At 35.1% G+C, this 26,613-nt stretch overlaps 1 protein-coding gene across 3 annotated transcripts in view; it reads right to left on the bottom strand.

Annotated features, from left to right (window-relative positions):
- The window catches only part of LOC128557871 (GDP-mannose 4,6 dehydratase-like), a 77,931-nt gene that overhangs the window by 3,621 nt on the left and 47,697 nt on the right, over positions 1 to 26,613 (bottom strand). For all 3 annotated transcript variants that reach the window (XM_053546397.1, XM_053546396.1, XM_053546395.1), the window contains 4 exons: positions 23,058 to 23,162; positions 20,183 to 20,310; positions 19,064 to 19,182; positions 7,535 to 7,631 (listed from right to left, as the gene is read on the bottom strand). In XM_053546397.1, the coding sequence (XP_053402372.1) occupies positions 7,535 to 7,631; positions 19,064 to 19,182; positions 20,183 to 20,310; positions 23,058 to 23,162 (449 nt within the window). The remainder of the gene's footprint in view (positions 1 to 7,534; positions 7,632 to 19,063; positions 19,183 to 20,182; positions 20,311 to 23,057; positions 23,163 to 26,613) is intronic.

Here is a 26,613-nt window from a genome sequence, read left to right on the forward strand (position 1 = left end):
AAAAATTCAGCAGCAATAAAAATATGAGATTCTTGCCTTTAAAGTGAGATAAATAGGAAATTTCAAATTATGAGAAATACATACATGTATAAACTTATGGATATTACTTAATTTTAAGGTAAAATTTACCAATTACGCCACATTCTTGTGATATTACAAAGACTTTAAATTTTGAGAATTTTTTCTCACATGAGAGAATATCTTATAGCAACATCAACATGTTAAGATGCTTAACTGACACTTTTGGCCATTTCATGATTTTCACATCAATGAATGTGGGAATTTAACCAGTCTGGCTACTGACTAGATACATACATTCTTTTTAAATATTTTAAAAGTATTTTTTCTAAATTTCTACTATCTCAGCAAATTTTCTTCTAGCTCTGTTTACCTCCCATTTTATATATGTTTATAATAAAGAAAAGGGGCATACTATCAAACAAAATTTGAACAGTCTCAGGAGTTATCTCCAGTGGCAATAGCATAGGGATTAGTTCAACTAGAATATCTTTGGAAACCAACAATTCTCACAAAAGAAAAGACTATCCTGTAATCTGATCATTTGTGCAAATGGCAATTAAACTATGATAGTTTGAAACAAGGAGCTGCGTTCAATAAACGCTTGATGCCCCCGATGGCATCCTTGTCGATATAAAGCAACCTAAGTCCAAAACGAGGTCAAGGTCAAACTAAGGTCAGGTGATGTTTGAAGATGAGGAATGGTCACAGGTTACATCTGTATTAGTATCAATTCATTCTTGTAAGTGGTATTGATGCTAGACGAAACGGTCCCATTTGGTTAACCAAGAGATGGCCCATATAAAGCAACCTAAGTCCAAAATGAGGTCAAGGTCAAACTGAGGTCAGGTGATGTTTGAAGATGAGGAATGGTCCCAGGTTACATCTGTATTAGTATCAATTCATTCTTGTAAGCGGTATTGATGCTAGACGAAACGGTCCCATTTGGTTAACCAAGAGATGGCCCATATAAAGCAACCTAAGTCCAAAATGAGGTCAAGGTCAAGGTCAAACTGAGGTCAGGTGATGTCTGAAGATGAGGAATGGTCAGAGGTTACATCTGCATTAGTATCAAGTCATTCTAGTAAGGGGTATTGATGCTAGACGAAATGGTCCCATTTGGTTAACCTTGTGCGGACGGACAGGACAATCACTTTATGCCTCCCGCATCAGTAGATGCGGGGGGGGGGGGGGGGGGGGGGGCATAAAAAGCATGTACAATAGTGAACCTACCATCAAAAGTACAATTTCCAACTTCATATAAGCTTAAATAAAGGCGACTTCAAAGGAAATCTTAACTTCTGCTTTGGCTTTTTGCTTCATTTTCAAAATTGAAAACAAGAGCTGTCACTAATGGTGACAAATACCCCCGCAGCGCCTTGGCCTTTGACCTGGTGACCTTGACCTTTGACCTCAATAAATACTATTAGCATGTGAAGTTTGAAGGTCCTGGGTGCAGTGGTTCGCGAGTAAAGTGCCTTCATGCAAAAAGTTAACGCTGGCCCTTGTGACCTTGACCTTTGACCTGGTGACCTCAAAGTCAGTAGGGGTCATGTACTCAGTAAGTACTATCAGCACGTGAAGTTTGAAGGTCCTGGGTGCAGTGGTTCGCGAGTAAAGTGCCTTCATGCAAAAAGTTAACGCTGGCCCTTGTGTCCTTGACCTTTGACCTGGTGACCTCAAAGTCAGTAGGGGTCGTGTACTCAATAAGTACTATCAGCATATCAAGTTTGAAGGTCCTGGGTGCAGTGGTTCGCGAGTAAAGTGCCTTCATGCAAAAGTTAATGCTGGCCCTTGTGACCTTGACCTTTGACCTGGTGACCCCAAAGTCAGTAGGGGTCATGTACTCAATAAGTACTATCAGCATGTGAAGTTTGAAGGTCCTGGGTGCAGTGGTTCGCGAGTACAGTGCCTTCATGCAAAAAGTTAACGCTTACCCTTGTGACCTTGACCTTTGGCCTGGTGACCCCAAGTCAGTAGGGGTCGTGTACTCAATAAGTACTATCAGCAGGTGAAGTTTGAAGGTCCTGGGTGCAGTGGTTCACGAGTAAAGTGCCTTCATGCAAAAAGTTAATGTTGTGACAAAAGAACTAACGAATGAACAAACAAACTAACGAACGGACGGACAGTTGAAAACTAATATGCCTCTCTTTGGGGGGCATAAAAAAATTATTTGAAAGTTTTTTTGTTTTTTTTAGCTTTATCAGATAACCTGGATATCCCAAGTCACAAGAGATATTATACAGTATTTATTCAGTAACAGATCTGCCTATTTGTTTACACAGCATTTATTTATGTTTAGAATAAACTAATAAGATTAGTGATTTTCACAGATACAAGATATCATGCTACACTCTGACATGTCTTCTGTAATTTATCTAAATGGAATCTGTAAATGTGCTTTTATCAAAAGGTAGAAGTGTATTTATTACAGTAATATCACAAAATTTATTGATAATTGATCTTTTATCTTATAAAGTATATTTTCATTACAGACATCAGTTTTTTTTTAATATCTCCTTTCATCCACAGAAGTGTTTAAATATACAGTAAACCTCGCTTATAAGGAACAGCTTGGGACCTCTAAAAATTGTTCCTTATAACCGAGGTTTCTTATATCCATATAACGAACTAGTTCCATGTAACCGAGGTATGTATAAAGAACACAATTTGTATAGCAAACACTATTTGACCGACGTTTGAAAAGGGCTATGTGTTAACACTCAAGGTCGACTATGAATCTTTATGTGAGAGCATTTTGTTTAATTTTTATCGGTTATTTCAATCTTTTTTTTCAAAGAGCGCTATGACTGTAAGAAATGTTGCAGTAACTTCCCGTAACTTCCTCGATTGCATGTTATGTGAAGGGGCATCAATATTAATATAAAATAAATGTTCATTTTTTTTATTTTGCACACACTGGTCAACGGCGCCATACATTAAAGTGTAAATTAGGCCTATACCTATAGTTTTGCTATTGTCCATTTTAGCACCTGCTATATTTTTTTACAATTAGAAATTTGGTAGACTGGACTGTTTGCTGTTGTTAATCGCGCGTAATTACCATTATTTAGGATATATCAATTGTGACGAAACTAGACAAATAATGACCAATATTAAAATCCAAGGTTTTGTGAATGTGACCGTAACTGTGACTGATTTTCGTTTACTATTGTTAACATGAAATTCCTCATATATGTAGCTCCTTCTACTTGATAAATATTAATGATTATATTGCATATTCTATTTATGGTACCCGTAAATTAACAAACTTAAGATCATAGAAATAAAATAAGTGTGTTTATTCATGTACATAAAAGCACAAGAAAGTACCGACGTTACTCTGACGTAATCAGCAATTCTCCTGTTTTTTCCGGTTTTCAATAATTTTCATTCTTTACGTCTGTTCGCTATAACTGAGGGTTTTTCCATTGATTTTCGTACTTTAGGGCTGGAAAAAGTGTTCCTTATAACCAAGTGTTCCTTATAACCGAGTTCCCTATAACCGAGGATTTTTACATTGAATAAAGAAGGAATAAGATTTTAATTTTCATCATCCAACATTTTTAACTAAACATTTTTTTCTTAGACTTAGGACCGAGAGGTAACATTATTGCAAAACAAAATCATGACTATTTCATAATAACTGAAAGTAAAAGGTATTCTTTTTTTGTTTACAAACAGAAAGTAATTTTACTCTTAATTAAGTATTTAAGTTTAGGAGTGCTGAACAATTTTCACTGATTTTGGTGGGATGAACAAGAATCAGTCTATATCAGTTGCCCAATCACGTGATCGTGCTACGTCATTTTGTTCCCACTACTTCTACTTTTCTTCCCGGTACTAGATTTCCCCACCAAAACCTTCTCGTTTTAACGCTATTCCTGTTCAACCACTTTCGACATTGTGCGCTCTGAGGTGTTCTCACTGCAAGTCAATTTAACAGAAGTAGCGTTAAAACGATAAGGGTTTTGTGGGGAAATCGTAGTACAGGGGGTAGCACTTTCAAATAGGTTTCGAATCATGTGCATGATATTAACACAATATACTGAATAAAAAACTTACGCCCTGATTTATATTTTTTGTTTACCTTTCCACTTTCACTTTCAAGCTCAAAATGACGTAGCGCAATCACATGATTGGGCACACTGTATATGGACCCACAAAAAGTATGTGTGTAAAGTGCAAGTGTGGTGGTGGAGGGGAGGGAGAAAGCAGGGAGTTAAAAAAAGAGAGGTGATGATGCCAATTTTAGGCAATATCTTTTAAAAGGAAATTGTGAAGTTGGTATTCTCCAGTTTTATCATTTAAAATGTTTTTCTTTTTCTGGGCTGTAAATTATTCTTACTGTAGACATTGTATTTAAAACAACCACCCAAGGGACTACCAAATTGTGGTTGCTTACAAGGATGGTCTCTATATACAATTTGCTATTAAAAAGCCATTTTCTGTTACGGCAAAGGATGCTGATACAGCACGCAAGAGTAAATAATTGCATGGAAACTGCCAATGGTCACAGCATGTCCGCTACCTTAAAGATATAGATAATTATAATATCTCTCTACTTATAAAACTTAAATTGTTGAAGTTCGCACAAATATGTAAACTGCTGACTCCTGGCCCCTATTTACACAACAATTACATTTTAACACCAAGTGGCTATACTAACTAGTTGTATATTTACACGGCTTTTATTATATTTCATTATCAAATTTGCAGCCCAAAATGGCCAAATGTTAAGCCCAATATTTTAACAAACTTACCAAGTTTTTGAAAGTTAAGTCAATTAAAATGTTTCAATATTTATAAAGGAAATGTCAAAAATTTAATAAACTTTCCACACAATTTATTTAGCTAGTTTTCGAAACAAAATGGTACATTCAAAAGGCTGCGTTAATATTTGACCAAAATACACACACATTCTAATGGGAATAAATTTAACTATTTACAATAAATAAACATATTTCTTATCAATATGACAATGTATCACAAATTTATTTTGCCTACTATCGTTAAAAATGTACTAACTGTTTTCATTTTCTTTAAAGTAAATTTGTCATTTTTAAATTTTACAAAAGAGAACAAAATATTATTTAAAGCCTATTTCATTTCAGTTTAAAACCTTAAAAAAATAACCTCTTTACTTTTCACTCGGTTTCACGATTTTTCTGATATGAATATTAAGTACTTTGAAACATCTGTTACTTAATTGATTTAAGAAAACTACATAAAATTTATTCAAGAACTAAATCCTATAAAAATATTAACAGTGTAAAATTTGAATAACAGATCTATCATCATTTAATTTAACAGTGACCGAGTTTGAAATACACATGAATTATTTTTGCAATGTTGTGGGAATTTAACATTTTCTAAGTTCTCAAGACAAAATGTACACTATAATGACAAGTTGTTTTTCCACAAAACTGAGAAATCACTAATATTCTTGGGCGGGACTATTTCTGAACCAAAAATGTAACTGTTGCAGAATTATACGACTCATTATATGGATTTTGCTGTTGCATCAATAAACAAAATTAAATCCCAACAAACTACGAATACCTTACCCTGCTATATTTCTAAAATGGACTGGTTTATCATTCAATTTGGGCAGTACCATTTATTATTTGAAGGGGTGTTCCCTGAAAATTTACTGACTGATTAGCGAACAGTGCAGACCATGATCTTGGTCTGCACTGTTCGCAAAGGCAGAATCACTTGCCGCCAGCAGGCTAAAGGTTAAGATTAAAATCCAAAAATCTGTAGCTCCATAAAATAGCTGTTTTGGGCAAAACCATTATATATTTTATGCCAGCAAAATTAAATGATTTCACTGTATTTATTAAAACTATTTACACCATATAGGTTAGTACACAGTGTGACACTGTGAAGTAGCTGTCAATGATGTTATTTCAAGCTGTTTATGAATATGGTAAAGTGAGTCAAGGCATATAATTCTGTGACAGATACATTTTTGGTTTAGTTCAATTTCTGATTTTTGTCTTGAGAAAAGATCTAGACCTACGTCACTGTGCTTTTCTAGGTTTGGTCTCTTTATTGAGTTAGAAGTCTCAATATCATTATTGCTCAAAAGCAAACTTCATGGGAGCATTATTAAAACTGCGGAGGGAATTGTTTTTCAAGTATGTAATCTAGTATCTCAATGTTTTTTCTATTCACTTTTGGTAAGAAGACGTGTTATATTAATTTGCTCCATATGGTTTTCATATCATTGAAAATGCTCTAAAGCAGAGCAACAGGTAAGGTTTCAGAATGAAAATCGGTATTACCTCATAATTTTGATTTGAATTGTGTATTGGCTAAACTGAATTGCGTATTCTAAAACACATTACTTTATGACTTTTAATTTAATTGGGTATGAAATTCAGTGGGAGTCGATTCATTTTTTATGCTTTCAACACGGATGAAATTGTAGCATAGAAAATATACAAATAGGTAACTTGATCACTATGTGTATTCAGTTGAACTATTCACATGTCTTGTACACAGTTTTTGAGCAGCCACGCACACCTACTTGTCGATTCACTAAAAAGTTTTTTACTGACACCATCGCCAGATTGTGCAAACTTCTTGTCACCATTCTTATTTACTGCAAATAACACATTGAACAACTTGATATAATGTCTTTCAAAATACTTTTTACATCCTTTTTCCCAACTGAAGCTGACTACTATAAAAGTAGTTAGTAATGACAGCTTTTTTGCTGTTTTTTTGCTTTAAATCTATTGCATATTTTGTAAATTTAATTGAGTATTTACGCAAATAAGCAGCCTATCTGTTGCTCTGTCTGAAGTACTGATGGCAGCAGATTCATTTATGTAAAATGAAGATGGAAAGGAATTAGTATAATGTAATGTATACTATGTCAGTACAATGCTCAGCATAGTGATATCGAATGAAACAACTTTTTCATCAACTGTAACGCGTAACATGTAAAATGTAACATGTTTAATAAAAACTTTCATTATCTATTTTAGTAATTTTTATATACCAAACTTGAGCAATGTTTGTACTATTACACTTTTGACCAAATTTAGTGACCCCCAGAATGTTTTAAGCTTGCCTGTGGTCATAGCCATGCCATTTCATTATAAACTGCAAACACATGGGTCAGACAAGTTGATTTTTGCAAATGAAGATGTATTGTAAAAACTGAATATTTTGAACATGCATCATCGAGGTAATAATAAAGGTGTTGTTTTTTTGACATGTTTGATAATAAATGTGGCTGACTTCAAATCACTTGCCCATCACTGATGTGGGATCAAGCCTCATTTGAGAAATAGAATTCTTCCTGCAAAGAAGCCATCCAGCTGGCGTACTAAAGGTCAATGGTTCTTCCCAGGTGCCTATGATGAAATAAAGCCTGAAGGGGCACCTGGGGGTCTTCCTCCACCATGGAAAGCTGGAAAGTCACCATATGACCTGTAACTGTGCCAGTGTGCCATTAAACCAAACACACGCACACAAAAAATTCTTCTAAGGTAGTACTTACCACTTCAGTAGGTCTGTAAAATTTAGGATTTATTCTGACTAGGACATCTCCTGTAGCTTTATCCTTTCCTACTTCATCCTTACCCTCACCTTCCCATCTAAAAATAGAAAGAAACCTCTAATCTATAAATAGAAACAACTAAATATGTACAGACTGGTGCCACTACTTAGTGTCATACTGTAATGTCATAATATGTAGTAAACTGCTGACAATGCAAGACTAAGTTAACTTTCATATTACATTATGAGGGGTGTGGGGGTGGGGCAGTGTAGGAATGATACAGGATATCATCAAGTAAATCTAGATAAAAGGAACTGAAAAATAAACAAGAGCTGTCTGTTCTGTAAGACAGCCCACTCCACTATTTGGTGATTTGACAGTAAAATGAATTTATGTCTCAATATATATATATATATACAGTACCAAAGTTATGTCCAGAAAACGAAATTTGTCAAAAACTTTAAGTATGAAAGGGGCATAATTTGGTCAAAAATACAATCAGAGTTATGGGGATTGTTAGCACACATGCCCATGATGATTATAATGATATATATTTAATTTCAAGTCATTATCTTTTAAAGTACCAAAGATATGTCTATAAACGAAGCTTTCGAAAAAATTTAACATGAAAATAATTCCAAGTATAACAACTTGGTGACCTTGACCTTAGGTATAATGGGCCCAGCTCCTGCACATACTTTGTTTGTATGCTTGACAATGTTTATGTGAAGTTACAGTAACATATAAGCAATAGTAACAAAGATATGACAGAAAATCAAAGGTTGCCAAAAAACATTAACCTTATAAATAACCTTTAAGTATAACACCTTGGTGACCTTTACCTTGGGTATAACGGGCCCAGTCCCTGCACATTGTTTTGCTGGACAATGTTTATGTGAAATTACAGTAAGATATAAGCAATAGTAACAAAGATATGACAGAAAAACAAAGGTTGCCGAAAAACTTTAACCTTAAAAATAACCTAAGTATAACACCTTGGTGACCTTGACCTTGGGTATAATGGGCCCAGCCCCTGTACATTGTTTTGCTGGACAATGTTTATGTGAAATTACAGTAAGATTTAAGCAATAGTAACAAAGATATGACAGAAAATCAAAGGTTGCCGAAAAACTTTAACCTTAAAAATAACCTAAGTATAACACCTTGGTGACCTTGACCTTGGGTATAATGGGCCCAGCCCCTGCACATACTTTGTTTGTATGCTTGACAATGTTTATGAGAAGTTACAGTAAGATATAAGCAATAGTAACAAAGATATGACAGAAAAACAAAGGTTACCGAAAAACTTTAACCAAGAAAGCTCACGCCAACGCTGACGCCGACGCCAACGCCAACGCCAGGGTGAGTAGAAGAGCACCCCTATTCTCCGAATAGTGGAGCTAAAAAGTATTTCTTCTTTGGGGGTTAGGGTGGGGGCTAAATCCCAAACAAATCCCAGTGTGTACAAATTCACATGCTAAATATCATTCCTATTAAGTTCCATGATTCTAGGGCAATTCTTTTTTGAAATTCATGTGACACAAACTTTCAATACATTCATGCATACATCTGACTAAGTCGATAGCCAAATGTAACCCCAGATGAATGACCTCACATGCTAAACTAGAAGCCCACGGGCAACATGTCGAGCCCGCCCTCTGACCCCTTACTGTGACCATGACCTTTGAGATAGAGTCAGTCTCACTGAGTTAAACAATCATGCAAAATATAAACAAGATTCCTCAATGCATGACAAAGTTATGGCCCGGACAAGATCTGACATGATCTTTGAGCTACAACTGTGACCTTGACCTTTGAGATAGGAATGTGGGGTTTGCGCATGACAGTCTGTCTCAATGAGGTTAACATTTATGCCGAATATAAACAAGATTCCTCAATGCATGTCAAAGTTATAGGCCGGACAAGATCTTACATGATCTTTGACCTCCAACTGTGACCTTGACCTTTGAGATAGGAACCTGGGTATTTCGCGTGACACTCCATCTCACTGAGGTTAACATTCATGCCAAATATACACAAGATTTCTCAATGCATGTCAAAGTTATAGGCCGGACAAGATCTGACATGATCTTTGACCTCCAACTGTAACCTTGACCTTTGAGATAGGAACTTGGGGTTTTCGCGTGACACTCCATCTCACTGAGGTTAACATTCATGCCAAATATAAACAAGATTGCTCCATGCATGTCAAAGTTATGGTCCGGACAAACAAATTCGGATGCACAAAAGCACATACACCGAACAGCCATTTGGACAACTATGTCTTCGCTTCTGCAAGTGGGCTTGACAAAAATATTCCTGCATGATTTTATGCCTTATAGGTACACTACTTCTGTTTTTTTTGGTTTTTTTTTTGGGGGGGGGGGTTTGAGGATAGAAGTGTGGGGATGGAAAAAAATAACCTTGAAAACTGATACAGGATTTATCTGCATAGCAAAATATAGCATTTTGCAAAACTTTTAGAGGGCCATAACACTCAACCAGGCATAGCTCAAACATCTCCTAAAAGTATGCGCAAATTAATTTCAAAGTAATACACTTCCCTAATTTTGGGCCAGATCTCATGAGAACTGTAACAGTTGTTAACAAGGCAGTCTGAAAGACAGCTAAATCCCCCGCCACTGCTATGGATAGTGAAAGGGTAAAACCTTTGATTTTAGCTGTGACCTTGACCTTGAACTGACACGGCTGACTCATGAATTCTGCACAACGTCTTGATGAGGTGATCATTTGACCAAAGTTTCATGAAAATCCTTCAAGGGGTTTAGGAGATACAGAGCTGAAACCTTTGACCTACAGTTGTGACCTTGACCTTGAGTTGACATGGCTGACTCATGAGTTCTTGATTGGTGATCATTTGACCAAAGTTTGATGAAAACCCTTCATGGGGTTAAGGAGATACAGAGTGGACACCAAATGGAAGGCTCAAACCTTCGACCCTTAGTTGTGACCTTGACCTTGAGCTGGCATGGTTGACTCATAATTTCTGCACATCGTCTTGATGAGGTAATCATTTGACCCAGGTTTTATAAAATTCCTTCAAGGGGTTTAGGAGATATAGAGTGGACACGAAATGGAAGGCTCAAACCTTTGACCTTCAGTTGTGACCTTGACCTTGAGCTGACATGGCTGACTCATAAGTTCTGCATATCGCCTTGATGAGGTGATCCTTTGACCCAAGTTTGATGAAAATCCTTCAAGGGGTTTAGGAGATATAGAGCGGACACAAAATGGAAGGTTCAAAACTTTGACCCTAAGTTGTGACCTTGACCTTGAGCCGGCATGACTGACTCATGGGTTCTGCACATCGTCTTGATGAGTTGATCATTTGACCCAAGTTTTATAAAATTCCTTCAAGGGGTTTAAGAGATATAGAGCGGACACAAAATGGAAGGTTCAAACCTTTGACCTTGAGTTGTGACCTTGACCTTGAGCCGGCATGGCTGACTCATGGGTTCTGCACATCGTCTTGATGAGGTGATCATTTGACCCAAGTTTTATAAAATTCCTTCAAGGGGTTTAGGAGATATAGAGCGGACACAAAATGGCAGGCTCAAACCTTTGACCTTGAGTTGTGACCTTGACCTTGAACCGACAAGGCTGACTTATAGGTTCTGCACATCGTCTTGATGAGGTGATCATTTGACCCAAGTTTCAAGAAAATCCTTCAAGGGGTTTAGGAGATATGGACCGGACACGAATTTGTTACGGACCGAAGGACGGACGGAAGGACGGACGGACGGACGCAGACCATTCCTATAATCCCTCCGCCACGGCGGGGGATTAAAAAGACAAGTTTTCATTAGCATTCTGTGTTGTGTAAAATTTCATAACACAGAAACCAGGCAAGGTACAAGTATGCCCTTTGAATATATTGAAGATATTTGTTTATTTCAATGTAAGATTGAGTATATGTCACTGAGTGAACACCATATACAATATTTTCATGAGTGGCATAGTCATGAGTGAAAAAGTAAAGTATATGTGTTCTCGAGTGAAATATATTTCTATCTCACATGTAAATCAAACAATTTTTCTTTTTATTTTATGATTTCCAATGGTTTTAACCATGTTATACCTATTTTACCAGCACAATGACAAGGGCATGATGTCGAAATATAGAATTATGTAGAAAAATTGTCAAATAGTTCTATGAAGTTTCCAGAGTTCTTTTACATTTTATTACGGTGGAGTGTATATCTTTATTTTGTGTAATTAGAGAAGATATCAAATTTGTTTCACTTATACATTACAGTATTTCACTGAAATGCCTAAAATAATTTCATTTCATACATACATGTAAATATATATTTCTGTTCTCTTGAAAGCAGAATAAATCGAGGGGTTAAAGCCAGAACGGTATAAGTCCACGTTTTACTGAAAATCACTTTTTTAGACTTTTTAATACCTTTTTTAAAGCTCCTTCTTTTGCCCTTATCTCTGGCACCATATAAGGTATAAAACCTAAGATATCAAAGGGAACCATATCGCAATAAGTGCTTATCATCAGTATTGTTGTATGCCAGAACGTTATAAGTGCATTAACATGAAAACCAGAAGGATTTAAATGCACTTAGTTCCTTCTGGCGGTATACATTTTGATATATTATGTAAGGTAAAAAATGTGCCAAAACGATAAAAGTGCACTTAAACCATTCTAGAAGTAACACATTATGTTAATAATTCAAGGCGCAAATGAAATATGATCACTTAATACATTCTGGAATTAACACCTTTGGTTAATTAGGAAAGAAAATACGTTCAGAACTTGTATCCACAAGGTATATAATTGTTAATTGTAAATGGAAAGTAATATTTTTATTAAGGTTTATGTTATAATCACATGAAAACTTATATTGTTCCCTGCTAAAATGGTGAAAACTCGAGATTTAACAGTATTCTGCCATATTCGTATATATTAAATAGTTTGGCAAAGAAAAGTATTAAAACTATGAGAGGGAATTATAAAAGGAGGTAAACAATCAGTTTTTTGTCAAGCTTGTGCAGTGAACAGAAAACAAAGAGTTGACAGAACAGATGAAAAAACCGTTGAGACCGTTTAATCAGGAACATAGTAAAATGAAAACCAGAGATAGAGAAAAAAAAAATCAAACAAATTGAGCACAAAACCAAACCAACCATCTGCAGTCAAAGTAGTTTTACTGATTCCATGTTCCATTGTCAACCCCATCTGACTAAAGTACATCTCCTATTACGCTACGCATAGGATCTGAGAACGACCTAATTATAGCCTCGTTCTGACGACCCTTGTGCTAGCCAATCAGAGCTTAACTTACAACATTTTGCAAATCTACCTGTAGCCTTGACTTTTGATATTTACAATTCTTATGTCGTAATGTGTCAGACATCCAAAATATACAGAAGACGTGTGTGAATGGGTCGTTCTCAGATCTTCGTTTAGAAGATCAAGTACTTAAGTCAGATTGATTGTCAACCAAGTTTATTACATGTATAAAGAGAAAGTTAGGTTGCTACAATTTTTTTTTCTTCTCTTTGCCGAATTTAAGTTCAACATGTAAATTGTGGAAAATATCTGAAGAATACTTTGAAGTTGGCATACATGTACATAAAATAATTTACTAGGACAGTAATGCATATGTTTTTTCATTGTGATTGTTGTGAAGGTGAGAATTGTTGCTGTAACATTAAAGTGGGGTACAATAAAAATTGATAATTATTTTTACAGAATTTCCATTTAGTGACAATAGCGTTTAGTTGGTATAATTCAACGTCAGTTAGTGAGGCATGGCTTATCCGCTATCCTCCGTCTTTACCCCAGTATTGTTATGAGCTAAAAGTTCAGACACACTTCAATGCATAAAGTTGATCTATATGTTTGTCAGAAAATACTGTTGTTTAATGAAAACGATAAGAGAAATATTATTCAGTTTGTTTAATTTTAAATTTCACTTCCACCGTTTCAGTTTATCAGTTGTTAAAACTCAAAGTTCTATTTTGTTGAATTTTGGATATAAAATAGTTTAATATAATACTTAAAGTTAGTTCATTGATTATTTTCACTTTATCAAAATAGGAACCACACAATTCTTCAAATATTAACTTAAAAGTTACCCTTGTTGATATTTTCTTTAGTAGAGGGTATTCTAATCAAGGGGATTTTGATAGCCCCGACATTTTCAAGAAGGGGATTATGATACCCCTGCTATTTTTAAAGAGGGGAATATGATACCCCTGCAAAAGTATGAATGGGATTTTGTAACATACTGTCTTTTTCAGAGAAGGGAATTTTTATCATGGAGATTTTTATATACACATGGCATGCAAAAGAAAAATACAATAACATAGTTTTAAGTAAGCGAACTTATGCAAACGGATAATGACTGTAAATGGAGGAGTAGTAGTAGTATAAACAAGGAAATAGAAGAGCAAAGAAAGCAACTTCCTTAACTGTTAGTGTATTCATACCCTGTCAGTCGGATAGAATTGTGAGAATGGCAAAAACAAAAAATCCTTGTGTTGTAGCACATTTACCAGTGAGAATTTCTTTCCATAAAGAGCATTGCAAAGTATGAAGTCCAAAACAAGCTTGGATAAAAAGGGACAGAAAAGTGGAAAAAAAACACTAAAAAGTTAAAATTTAAAGAAACCTGCAAATGAATATGTTTAATACAGTTTCGATGACCTACATTTCCAATGTATAAAACTGAAATCAAGGAAAGAAGCTTCTATAAAATCTGATTTACTGCCGATCCACAAGGCAAAACTTCCCATTATACAAAAAAGGAAGGACTTCTTTAGCTTTGTTCTGATGGAACAAGATCTTCAGAATTCCATCAGTATTTCAAGAATATTCATTCTGAAAAAGCAGCCAGAGACTGCCTATCAGAACCAGACATGTTGAAAGTAAGTGATGAGTCTGATATTGAATAGTTATTAAAAGTACAAGAGTTGTTTTGTTTTAAGAGGTACTATATAGAAAAAGATGGGAAAATGTTCTTTTACTAATATCTAGAATGGATTGTTGAAATTTTGTGTAGTGTAATTGTTATACAATTTTAAACATATTTTGTAATTTTATACACATTTTACTCAACATTTCTATTTGTACTAAGTGCACATATTGCCTTAGTCTTTGTAAATCATGTCATAAGATTTAATAGTTTTGTTATAAGTGCACTTGTGACAGTATGGCATCGAATAAAACCAGCATTATTGCAATATTTTAGAGAACTAAGTGCACTTAACACATTTGAACCCTCGAATTATTTTCCATTTTGTTGTATGCCAGATTGAGTTAAGTACAATTTTAACTATAAAACCAATTTAATTTATGAGTAGTCCTTTTATATTCTTCATACATTGTAACAACATTATTGTCTATAATATAACCAAATCTTACCTAAATATTCTGATTCAGTAAAAAGTTTTATGTGTCTAAAACCTTCTTTTGCGTTTTTCTCCACTATTTGAAAAATGGACTTATACCGTTCTGGCTTTAACCCCTCGAAATTATCAGGGAAAGCCTTTCAGAAGTATTCTGAATTATGAAAATGGTCATGACTAATAAAAAGGTAGGATGCATTCATCCATATTGCACTAGTTTACTTCATAGTAAATCTTTACTGTAAGTCTGATTCAGACCTTGGAAAACTGCTAAAGGAGATATATGGACAAGGCTTATGTCATTTTACAGCAATACACAGTATTCACTAAGATTTCCAAGGGCCATAACTTCTAAACCAGGCAGGGTACATTCATGTCCTAACAGTAAGCACAGTGTCACTTCATCTTGATACATATCTGTATGATTTGGCTAGATCCCTTGAAAACTGTATGGATTACCTGTATAAAGATGGGATGATCAGACAGACAAACAGACAAAAAGACAAAGTTGTACTGTCCCTCTAGACTACCCCTATGAAAATCTTCTGGGTAGCACAAAAATGCATGTATAATGATTCTGAATTAAAAGAATTGTGAACAAAGGGTCATAATTTAAACAATCTTGTTAGAGAACTACTAGGCAATGCTATATACCAAATATCAAAGACCTAGGCCTTGAACTTTTAGACAAGAAGATTTTTAAAGTATTTTCCTATACAAGTCAATGTAAAACTTTTGACCCCTGGGTTGGGCCTCTTTTCACCCCAGGGGAATAATTTGAATAATCTCGGTAGAGGACCACTAGGCAATGCAACATACCAAATATCAAAAGCCTAGGCCTTGCAGTTTCAGACAAGAAGATTTTTAAATTTTTTTCCTATAAATTATGTCTATGTAAAACTCGGGACCACCTGGGCGGGGCCTCTTTTCACCCCAGGGGCATAATTTGAACAATCTTCATAAAGGACCATTACCGTAGATACCCATGTATAATGCACACCTGTGTATAATGCACACCCCCGATTTTAGTCCGAAATCCTGGGGAAAAAAACATTTTTGGTCAATTTTGAGGTGGATGGAAAACGAAAGTAGGGTTTACATCAACATCGGTAATAAATTTTACCTCTGCGGCGCAGAGCAGCATTGGTCTTGCAGTACTATTGATTTTTGTTTTCTTGAAAATAAAACTAATAAGATATTGTTATGCCTGCTTCTTGTCAATTCGACCCTTCCTGTGGTCTCAATCCCTTAGCATTTTCCGAAATAACGCACGAGACGCATCTGCCATCAGCCAAGTAACGGTTATGTTCGATACGTCGAAGATTCACCTAAGCGTAAAACGCGAATTTATCACTCAACATTCGCAAAAAGCAGATAAATCATCAAACAAATGGTTGCCACAGTATATATTCGACCTTAATTTCATCAAAATTCCCGCCATTAAATCGCTGAAGTTTCCATTTAATTTTTGCTAAACTTTCTTCCACACAGCCGTACTCTTGCAGTTGTGTATTGATTTTTCAGACGGTAGTTGCTTCCTTTTCAAAAACCCCGTATTTTACCGTTAAATTCATACTAACTGGTCCACCATTTTTCATGCAAAATGAGGCGAGCGGCTGACGTTTTCGCGGGTTGTTGGGTCATGCAATTGTCCGGGCACCTGCTCTTTTGACTCTAAATTTTTTGATTTTGTTTTGAATCTTTTATAATAATACATTTTGTTGCATAATGCCAGTATTTTTGATTTTTCAACCAACTAATTGGTGTCTTATAGAGGGTCAAACGAAATAAGGCTGCAGTGCCTAAAACTAATTTCTTCATCCAGAAACTAATCATCCAGTTGACATGTGTTTTTAAAAGTTACACTTTCCAGTTTGTACATTGTTATTTTACAATTCTACATACAAGTGGCTTCAAGGTGGAATGAACAAAGTGAACTGTGTGGTCAGGGATCAGCCTACAAGGCGATTTGAGCGATATCGTCGCTTTAAAGTCGGCCACTTCGCCTAATTATCACCTCCGGGCGAAATCCAAATCGCCGAGTTTTTCAGCGAGTTATTATCTGTTTACTTAAAGTTGCAAAACTTGATGCATATTCTAGATTAAATTATCGATAAATCCATAGTCAACCCCGCCTACTCGCCTGTCAAACTTCAGCCAATGGTAGCGTTAATATCTAACAGTGTCAATCAATAATATTTTAAGCCGCAGCCATTTTGAAAATTTTCAATCGGCGTGTAAAAAGCCGATAAACTTAACGAGAGCATGATTTTATGCAACAATTGTATATTATTCTTTCATTTTATTAAAGATTACTTCAAAAATTATTTTAATTACCATAATTACGGTCAATTTCTGTAAATGAACGGCTCGGGTACTGTGGATAAAAAATGATTTCGCCACCGTCAGAACTGCCGTACAAAATATTGTAAAAAAGATCGCCATTAACTACGAGTTTGGTATTATTTTCAAAAAAAAATAAATAAATAAATTAAATGTATAAATCTGAACAAGTTTGTGCAAAAATCGGGCATTATTAAAGTACGAGAATCGAAACATTAAAGAAAATTTTCACGCCGTTTTGATCGTGCACCTGTTAAATTTACGAATTTCGGACATGTAAATTTTGGATAAAAATTTAAAGGCGCCTTTTTCATAGCTAAGTTTATACTTTATTTAGAAATTCATGAAAACGATAATGCAAGAATCAATTTCCTTAAATAATTACTGTTTATAAGTTAAGCTAGACCCACAGAAAGTGGATATATATAGGCAAGAAACTGAATGCTATGCCGATTCTTCTCCTTTCTCAACTTCTCCCTTAATTCTGTGGAGGGAGAAGTCACTTCTCCCTAAAATTTTGACCTAGGCTGATCCCTGGTGGTAAATACTAATTTTTCACATTAAACAAGACTTTCTACACATATGCATTCAGAAGGTGCGAATTAACAAGAGAGCTTTTTAGTGATTCAGACCGATGACATGGCTGGTTTTATGTATGCATAATTTATATATTTAATATTTCTTTGTGTTTTAAGCTATTTATATCTTTGAAGGAATGCCCAAAATATACTTTGACCTAATTTTCACACTCGCACATGTCTTTGTTAATGCGCATGCGCAGAATGAAGTGTTAAGGGGATCGAAACTACAGCATAACAGACTATATTTGTTGTTTCTGTTTTTTTAATTAAAATTTTTGAATAAATAGAAAGCAATTGTTTTAATATTTCGGAAAGGTTTCTTTCAAAATGACATGAGCTTCTCAATTCAAACAGATAATAAAAGGTGTAATAGTCTTTTTGTAATTGTAATTATCGGCAATTAGCTTGACACCTCGTGTCAATTTTGTTGTTCACAGTTTGATCTCAGTTTAAGATAAAACTCGATCTTTAATTAGTATCATAATATTTGTGATTTTTTAATATTTCTTTCATCAAAATACTTTTAAATTTACATGAAATTAATTTTGTTTGAAAGAAAAATAAACTACTCGATCTTTTACGGAACGTAACGCCAATCTTAGATATCAGCATAGACAGTTAGCACGCAGAGTAGTATCCCTTTACCAAAATGGTAAAAATCGTAAACAAACTTATTTTGAAGTTGGAAAATCATCTATAACTGTGTACAATGCAAATAACGATTCGGGGGTGGTCCCGTAAGTAAAAAAAACTGCGCATTATACATTGGTATCTATGGTAGATGATGTCACATGCAAAATATCTAGGCTCTATGCCTTGCAGTTTTGGATAATAAGATTTTTTAAGTTTTTCCTTTCAGTTGCCATGGCAATCAGAGTTCTTAGTGGAATTCAATTCTTTGAACAATTTTGAAAGTGGGGTCACCCAAGGATCATTCCTGTGAAGTTTGGTGTAGATCTGCCCAGTGGTTTTGAAGATTTTTTAAGAAACTGTTGACGGATGCACGACGCACATCGAGCAGTCACAAAAGCTCACCATGAGCCTTTGGCTCAGGTGAGCTAAAAATAACCAGCCCAAATGTTCTATTAAATCAAATCTTTCTAAAGCCTATATTTTTTTATAAGTTTTCATATTAATCAGGTAAAACACATAAAATCTATTGTCTATGAAAAGAATCAATGACCTTGTTTTTGACCCTAGATGATACATTTATACTTACATTATATCTTTACCCACTTTTTTAAAAGCTTTAACAACGAATTCTCTCACACTATGACTTTCATTCATTGATATAACAAAATCTTCAGGTTTCTCTTGTTGTAACATTAACCACATGGCCTGAAAATGACAAAAAGTATTGAAAATGTAAAATGCCTTAAAATATAATTAATGCCTAAGACAAAGGGAGCAAACTCCTTCTATACATTCCTAAAAGTTATTATACTAATAAAAGAAACTGGTTTTTGTTTCATATAAAATTCAGCTACTTCAGATCCATTTTGCAACAGTTTCCAGATTTTCACTCTGTCACTGAACTATTTTCTACAAGACATCCATACATTTACTTCAAGAAAATGAAAAGAAAAAGGGGTGTTGAATTGTACGCAGTGAAATGCAAGTCAACTGAAGTCAGGTACCCTCATATTGCCGCATTTCAGAAAGCAGTCCGTAGAATAAACAACCTACTTTCAATTCCAAGGAAACAACTTGAAAACATGCAAATATAAGCATGAAAAGTGTCTTATTTAATGTAAAAAACATTCCACTGGTGAAACTATGCCCATCTGGCCCCAGTTTACGTGCAAATATGCTAAAAATGGGAAAAAACTGGATCTATTTATTATTATTATTAGGGACTTTGTTGACTATCCTATGGAAGCATCTTTTTGATTGAATTACTTTAAATTTTCAGTTTTCAGTTTTATTTTCAATCCAAGGCATTTAACATGCAGCTGGATACAACAGATCAACACAAATAACAGAATAGTCATAAAATTAATATTGCACAATATGTTGTGCAAAATAAACATGTCTGACTAAAATGAATTGGACCTACCACACAAAACTGACTCAACGTATTGCTGGCAGAAGGGAGGTAACCCTAATTCCCTCTGGTATTTTACATGGAGAGTTATCCATCTTGGTTTCAATTATTGAAACAAAAAGAGGTAATTTTGACATGAAAATTTAATGAAACAAGACTATATTTTGTCACCAACTTTTCTGAATTTAGCATAAAGTTGACAGGCAAGAAAGGGATAGCTGGTCCAGCTATGTAAAACTTAGCACAGTTGGATTTGTGGGTAGGGTGTTATTGTCAAAATACCTAAATACTTACCTCTACATAATCTTTAGCATGGCCCCAATCTCTCATAGAGTCCAGGTTCCCTAACTCTAGTAGCTTTTGTTGACCTAGAGTTATCTTTGCTACAGCCCTGGTTATCTTTCTTGTCACAAACGTCTCTCCTAAAACACACAAATTTGATGCACAATCAACACAGGCTATAAATGGTGAAGAACCATACCCTGATACCTCCCATAAAAAGAGACGGCAAATTAATCTTTGCATAAAAATGCTAGAAGCAGAAGAAGAATGTCTTATCTTTGTTTCCATCGTTTATATGACTGAAAAATTGTTGAAAAAGACGTTAAACCCAAACACACACACACTCTTATCTTTGTTTAAAGAGAGAAATGACGTTTGAAATGCATCAAATTAACACAACAGAATGTGAAACAACAAAGAGATATTTCAAGACTTTTAAAACCATTTCTTGCACAAGAATTCAGTAACAGTGTCTACTTGGGACATGATAATGACCTCAGTGCAAACATGCAGCATTCCAGCTATTATAAGACCTACACCTTTTCTTGCTTACCCAGGGTGGAAAGACTAAACTTTATTATAAATTCACAGATTTTTCGTCCCAAAAACAGTATGTATTTCACTAATAAATACAAAACCCTTTATTCAAGTCCCAAGAGATATGGAAAAATATTGAACTCCCAACAGTTATGGAAAAATATTCAATCGACAATATTGTAATGATGGCGTCTCAGCATTCTATGCATCAAGAAGTTCACTGTTACAAAAAAGTTTTCAATCTTATTCATCTAAAATTGTAGTTTATTCTGACTGACATAACACTAGAAGGATGTATATAAAAATAATTATATATAATAATAACTTTGACCTGCAATGATGCATTCGGCTCTTGTGTACTTTGCCAGACCGAAGCACACTCACAGCAAGCACCTCATGGGTTCCAGGCCTGGCAACATCCACTTGAGCCAAATAAAACATTTCAGAAAAGGTCTTGTTATAATAACCCTATTGTTTCAGTGTAGATGATCATGTTATTTTTTTTTTTCCGACAGAAAAGACAAAATACATGTGTGTATTGTGAGGTTACATTATAATGCTATCAACAAAGAAAATTTTGCAAAGATATTAATGGAAGACAAGAACAAGAGCATCTCCTTGCAGATGCAGACACTCATCTGATTTTTTTTGTCTCTGTTTAATACATGTAGAAATATTGTCCTACCCATGGTTTTCTAAGTCCAAAAGGGGCCATAATTCTTGCAAAAAGCAAGATGGAGTTATGTTTCTTGCAGTACAGAGTCAGCTATTGATGATGAACAAGTGTTGCAAGTCTTAAAGCAATAGCTTTGACAGTTTAGGAGAAAAGCTTCACCTAAACATAGAACTTAACCAGGCAACACCAACGCCGATCAAGTGATGATAATAACTCATTTTTTTTTTCAAAACATCAGATGAGCTAAAAATGATCTAACATTTCTGTCTTGATAAGATGTGTGTTTTCCTAATCTTCTAGACAGTTCAGGTAAATAAACATTGTTAGCCCCTGTCTAAAGCAAAAGATTATCATATAATAAAAACTAGAGCTATCACTAAAGGTGATGAATGTACCCCCCGCATGCACTGACACAGTACATTGCAATTTGACGCACACAAGATTGCATAATTATGTAGACTGTAATATACAGTATAGTAACAAAAAACAAAGTCCCATAACTATGCAGAATATTTATCTAAAAGAATGTAACATGCACCATGCACAACTAGGGTTTGTACTGATCACTTGTGTGAGGTTTCATTAAATTGTGTGCAAGGGTTTGGTAGATTAGGCACGCACAAGATTGCATATGCAGACTGTATGTACATAGTATGTTAACAAGGAACAAAGTCCCATAACTCTGCAAATTTTTTTCCTGAAAGAACCTAACATGCCCCATGCATAACTACTGTTGTTACTGATCACTTGTGTGAAGTTTCATTAAATTGTGTCAAGGGGATGAGGAGAGATGGTGCGCACAAGATTGTGTCTATGTATATAGTATAGTAACAAAAAAACAAAGTCCCATAACTCTGCAATTTTTTTTTCTAAAAGAACCTAACATGCCCCATGCACAACTACTGTTGGTACTGATCACTTGTGTGAAGTTTCATTAAATTCTGTCAAGGGGATAAGGAGAGATGGTGCGCACAAGATTGCGTCTACGGACAGACGGCCAGACAGACAGACAGACAGACAGACAGACAAACCTGAAACCAATATACCCCCCCTTACAACTTTGTTGTCGGGGGGTACAATAAAGTGTAACAGTTACTGTGTATGTAACTAAAGAGCTATGATGACCCTATATTCAATCCCAAACAAGTATTGCAAGAAACATTTCTGCTGAAGAGAACTGGCCTGCAGATTCAGCGGAGAAGATTTTCAAAATTTACCATAGAACCACAAAGATAAGTCTAGATACGCCCATGACAAGGATTTTCTCTTTTTGCTGGTACTTTTCTGTTGTTTTTTTTCCGTTTTTTTTTTTCCTTTTAGACAAATCAAGATAGCTTTTAATAATTCTTAAAGAGGGTGACCCAAAGACATTTTTGTGAAACTATTTTAAAGTCGGACTAGGGTTTTAGGAGAAGGTCATTTCTCTTTTATTCTATTATGAGCTCTGGCAATAATGATTTTCCTACAAATTGAAATAACTTGAACAATACTGTAGAAAATCACGACACCAGATAGAACACGCACTGTGATTACAATTAATTTACAACTAACCGAAAGCATTTTGTGCTCTGGTAAGCTAATAAATATTGTCCTCATAAAATTAATGTGCACAACTTTTCTGCTGCAAAACGTGTGCATTTTCATCAATACAGATCTGATTACTTATAACATTACCTCTTCTGGGACTCTCATGATTGAAGAGTATACCATTACATGCAAACATATTGTATGCCTCTCTGTAATTGATAACTATCCAGTAAGCGTATACCTTTGCCACACCTAGACGGAAAAAAAAAAAAGAACATGTAAATCAATTTGTTATTTAATGTAAATATGACATTGTGTATCATAAGCATTACCGGTATATAAATAACACAGGCCAGCAGAGGGTATATCGGATATGGTCAACCTGAGAAACATAGGCTAGTGACTTTGGTGTTATTATTTTTTAAAGGCTGACAATATTCCATATCACACGAGGGCCTGTGTTATTTGTTGTATTATAGCATGTGTCGAGATAATTACCAAACAAGAAAAAGCATTAAGAATCTTCAACAGTAATGTCTATGTTTTCTTCATGACAGAGTATAATAGGAAGGGTTCATAGCTTTTTGGTAGGACTCAATTGTTTTTAAAAATATTAATAATTGTGAGTACCATGGAAAAGTTTCTACATTTTGCTTTTTCCCTAAGGACATGAATTCATCTATTTGAAAGACCACAAGCTTCTAGATTAAACAATTTCAGATTTTTTAAACACCATAGACCACAGATGCCAAATAAAGGCCACCTTTTGTTCACTTTTCCAAGCATTGTTTAATAGTGAATACAAATTTTAACTATTTGAGTGGATTTTGTTTTGTATACTGCTGCAACGATGACCTTATACTGCTGGAAACACAAAATTCAAATGATAATGCTCTCACAGCGAACTGCAGATCAATTCTAATATCTGTATGTTAAATGTAAATATAGTGTGTAAAGAACAAGAAAGTATAGTGTATCTGAATTTATCCAATAAAATACATTTACAATATGAGAAACATCTGTTCATGCAGATAGCAAGTTAATCTTAATATAAAATTACCGCTTCTTCTTGTAAATATAGAATATCTGAACCTACATAACTGGAAGACTTGAATTTCCAGTTATAAAAAAAAATAAAGATCTGTCTTCAAGGTTATAAAACTGAGTCTGAGGACCAGTCTCTGAATGCAGTATTCTCATTGGTCAACTGAATCCTAGATTAGAAACGAAGTTTGGAGACTACTGTAAAAGCAGAACTTTTGCGGGTGTTTAATTTTCAATATATTTGCAGGGTCCCTCACCTCGCAAACATTGATCCTCGCATAAATATTAACAATAAGTATTATGCAAATCAAGCCAATCATGTGAAATGGCCATATTTACAAGAGCTGTCCGCAAGACAGCCAATGCCTGACTATTCAAGTTTTTGTCCTAGAAGCAGGAATATTACCCTAAATCTTAAAATATTTATAGAATTTCAATCCAGTATCTGCATTAGTTCTGGCGATAGTAACTTGCATGTAAAACTTTAACCAGGATGTTCTAAGTCCAAAAGGGGGCATAATTTAGCCAAAATACATGTCAGAGTTATGGGACTTGACCCAGTGAGGTAAGTAATAGACCTAGAAAAAGAAAAAATAAATTTCAAAGCTATATGCCTTTAAATTGGGGATGGCAACGAATATTAGAATCTACTATAAAAAAATAGTAGAATCTACTCAATATTCAGACAAAGGGTAAAGTTAAGCAAAATATATCTTTTATAAGACTCCCCCACCACCACAGTCTTAATTTTACATCCCGTTTAATCGAAAATATTGTTCATGCTATTACATGAATCTACTGTCAAAATGCAAGCAATGCCGACTGTCTTTTTAAAGTATTTCACGCGATCATCCGATAAGAAGTCGGCTTCGTGTAATATGTGTGGCGAGAACCTTACTTACGGGAGGGCTACATCCCTGTAAAAGCATGTAAAAATAACTAAAACCTATATAGATTATATGTAAATGGAGGCAAATAACAAATATTTTATATTCAAAAAGATGAACAAGTGATGAGAACGATAAATCAGTCTTAATTCGTCAATGTCTAAATTACTGCCGGTGTAAACGAAAGTAGAATTAATGCAGTTCGCTGCTAAGGGTACGATAAATTCATAAGATTTTGAGTTGATTTGTTGATCATTTGATGACCGAATATTCGAATATTCGTTCGGAAGGCTGACCGAATATTCGAATACCAAAATTGCTATTCGTTGCCATCCCTACTTTAAATGACTGCTATATGTGCTTGCATGCAAAACTTTAACCAGGACTTTCTAAGTCTAGAAGGGGGCATAATTTGGCCAAAATGCATGTCAGAGTTATCACCTAGTTTTATAACCCTGAAGACACATATGAAGTTTTAATTCAATATCTGCATCAGGTTTGGAGATAGTAACTTGCATGCAAAACTATAACCAGGATTTTCTAAGTCCAAAAGAGGGCATAATTTGACCAAAATACATGTCAGAAATATGGAGCTTCACTAAGTGAGGTTAGTAAAAGAAAAAACTAGAGTTGTCACAGGAGTGACGAATTATACCCCCACAATATGGCTTTATCACAGAACTAAGCCAATGTCAAAGCTGAACTTACTTGACCTTTGACCTACTGACCTCAAAATCAATAGAGATCATCTGCTGGTCATGATCAACCTCCCAATGAAGTTTCAAGATCCTTGGCCTAAGCGTTCTCAAGTTATTGTCCGAAAAAGGTTTAAATGTTCCAGGTCACTCTGACCTTTGACCTTTCAAACTCAAAATCATTACAAGTCATCTGCTGGTCATGACCAACATCCCTATTATGTTTCGTGATCCTAGTCCCAAGCATTCTGAAGTTATTGTCCGAAAACAGTTTAATTGTTCCAGGTCACTGTGACCTTGACCTTTGACCTACTAACCTCAAAATAATTAGGGGTCATCTGCTGGTCCTAACCAACCTCCCTATCAATTTTCATGATCCTAGGCCCAAGCATTCTCAAGTTATCATCCGGAAACCGTTTAACTGTTTTGTATTATTGTGACCTTGACCTTTGACCTCAAAGTCGAACGTGACCTGTATTCAATCATGTTACACCTGTGTACAAAAATTTATGATCCTAGACCCAAGCGTTCTCAAGTTATCATCCCAAAACCGTTTAACTGTTCTGAGTCACTGTGACCTTGACCTTTGACCTACTGATCTCAAAGTAGGACTTGACCTGTATTTCATAATGTTACACCTGTGTAACATTTATGATCCTAGGCCCAAGCGTTCTCAAGTTATCATCCGGAAACCATTTAACTGTTCCGAGTTACTGTGACCTTGACCTTTGACCTACAGACCTCAAAGTCGAACTTGACCTGTATTTCATGATGTTACACTTGTGTACCAAAAATTATTTAAATCGGTCAAGCCTTTCATGAGTTATCATCCGGAAACCATTCTATTGTTCGGGGTCACTGTGACCTTGACCTTTGACCTACTAACCCCAAATTCAAATCTGATCTGTAATTTTTGATGTTGCACTTGTGAACCAAAAATTATTTAAAGCAGTCAAGCCTTTCAAGAGTTATCATCCGGAAACCATGGAAACCAACGGACCAACCGACCGACCGACCGCCAAGCTCACTCCTATATCTTTAGGATGGCCAGCACATATTTATGCAATCTCGCCAGGC

The sequence above is a fragment of the Mercenaria mercenaria genome, chromosome 6 (assembly GCF_021730395.1).
Source record: "Mercenaria mercenaria strain notata chromosome 6, MADL_Memer_1, whole genome shotgun sequence".
NCBI lineage: Eukaryota > Metazoa > Mollusca > Bivalvia > Venerida > Veneridae > Mercenaria > Mercenaria mercenaria.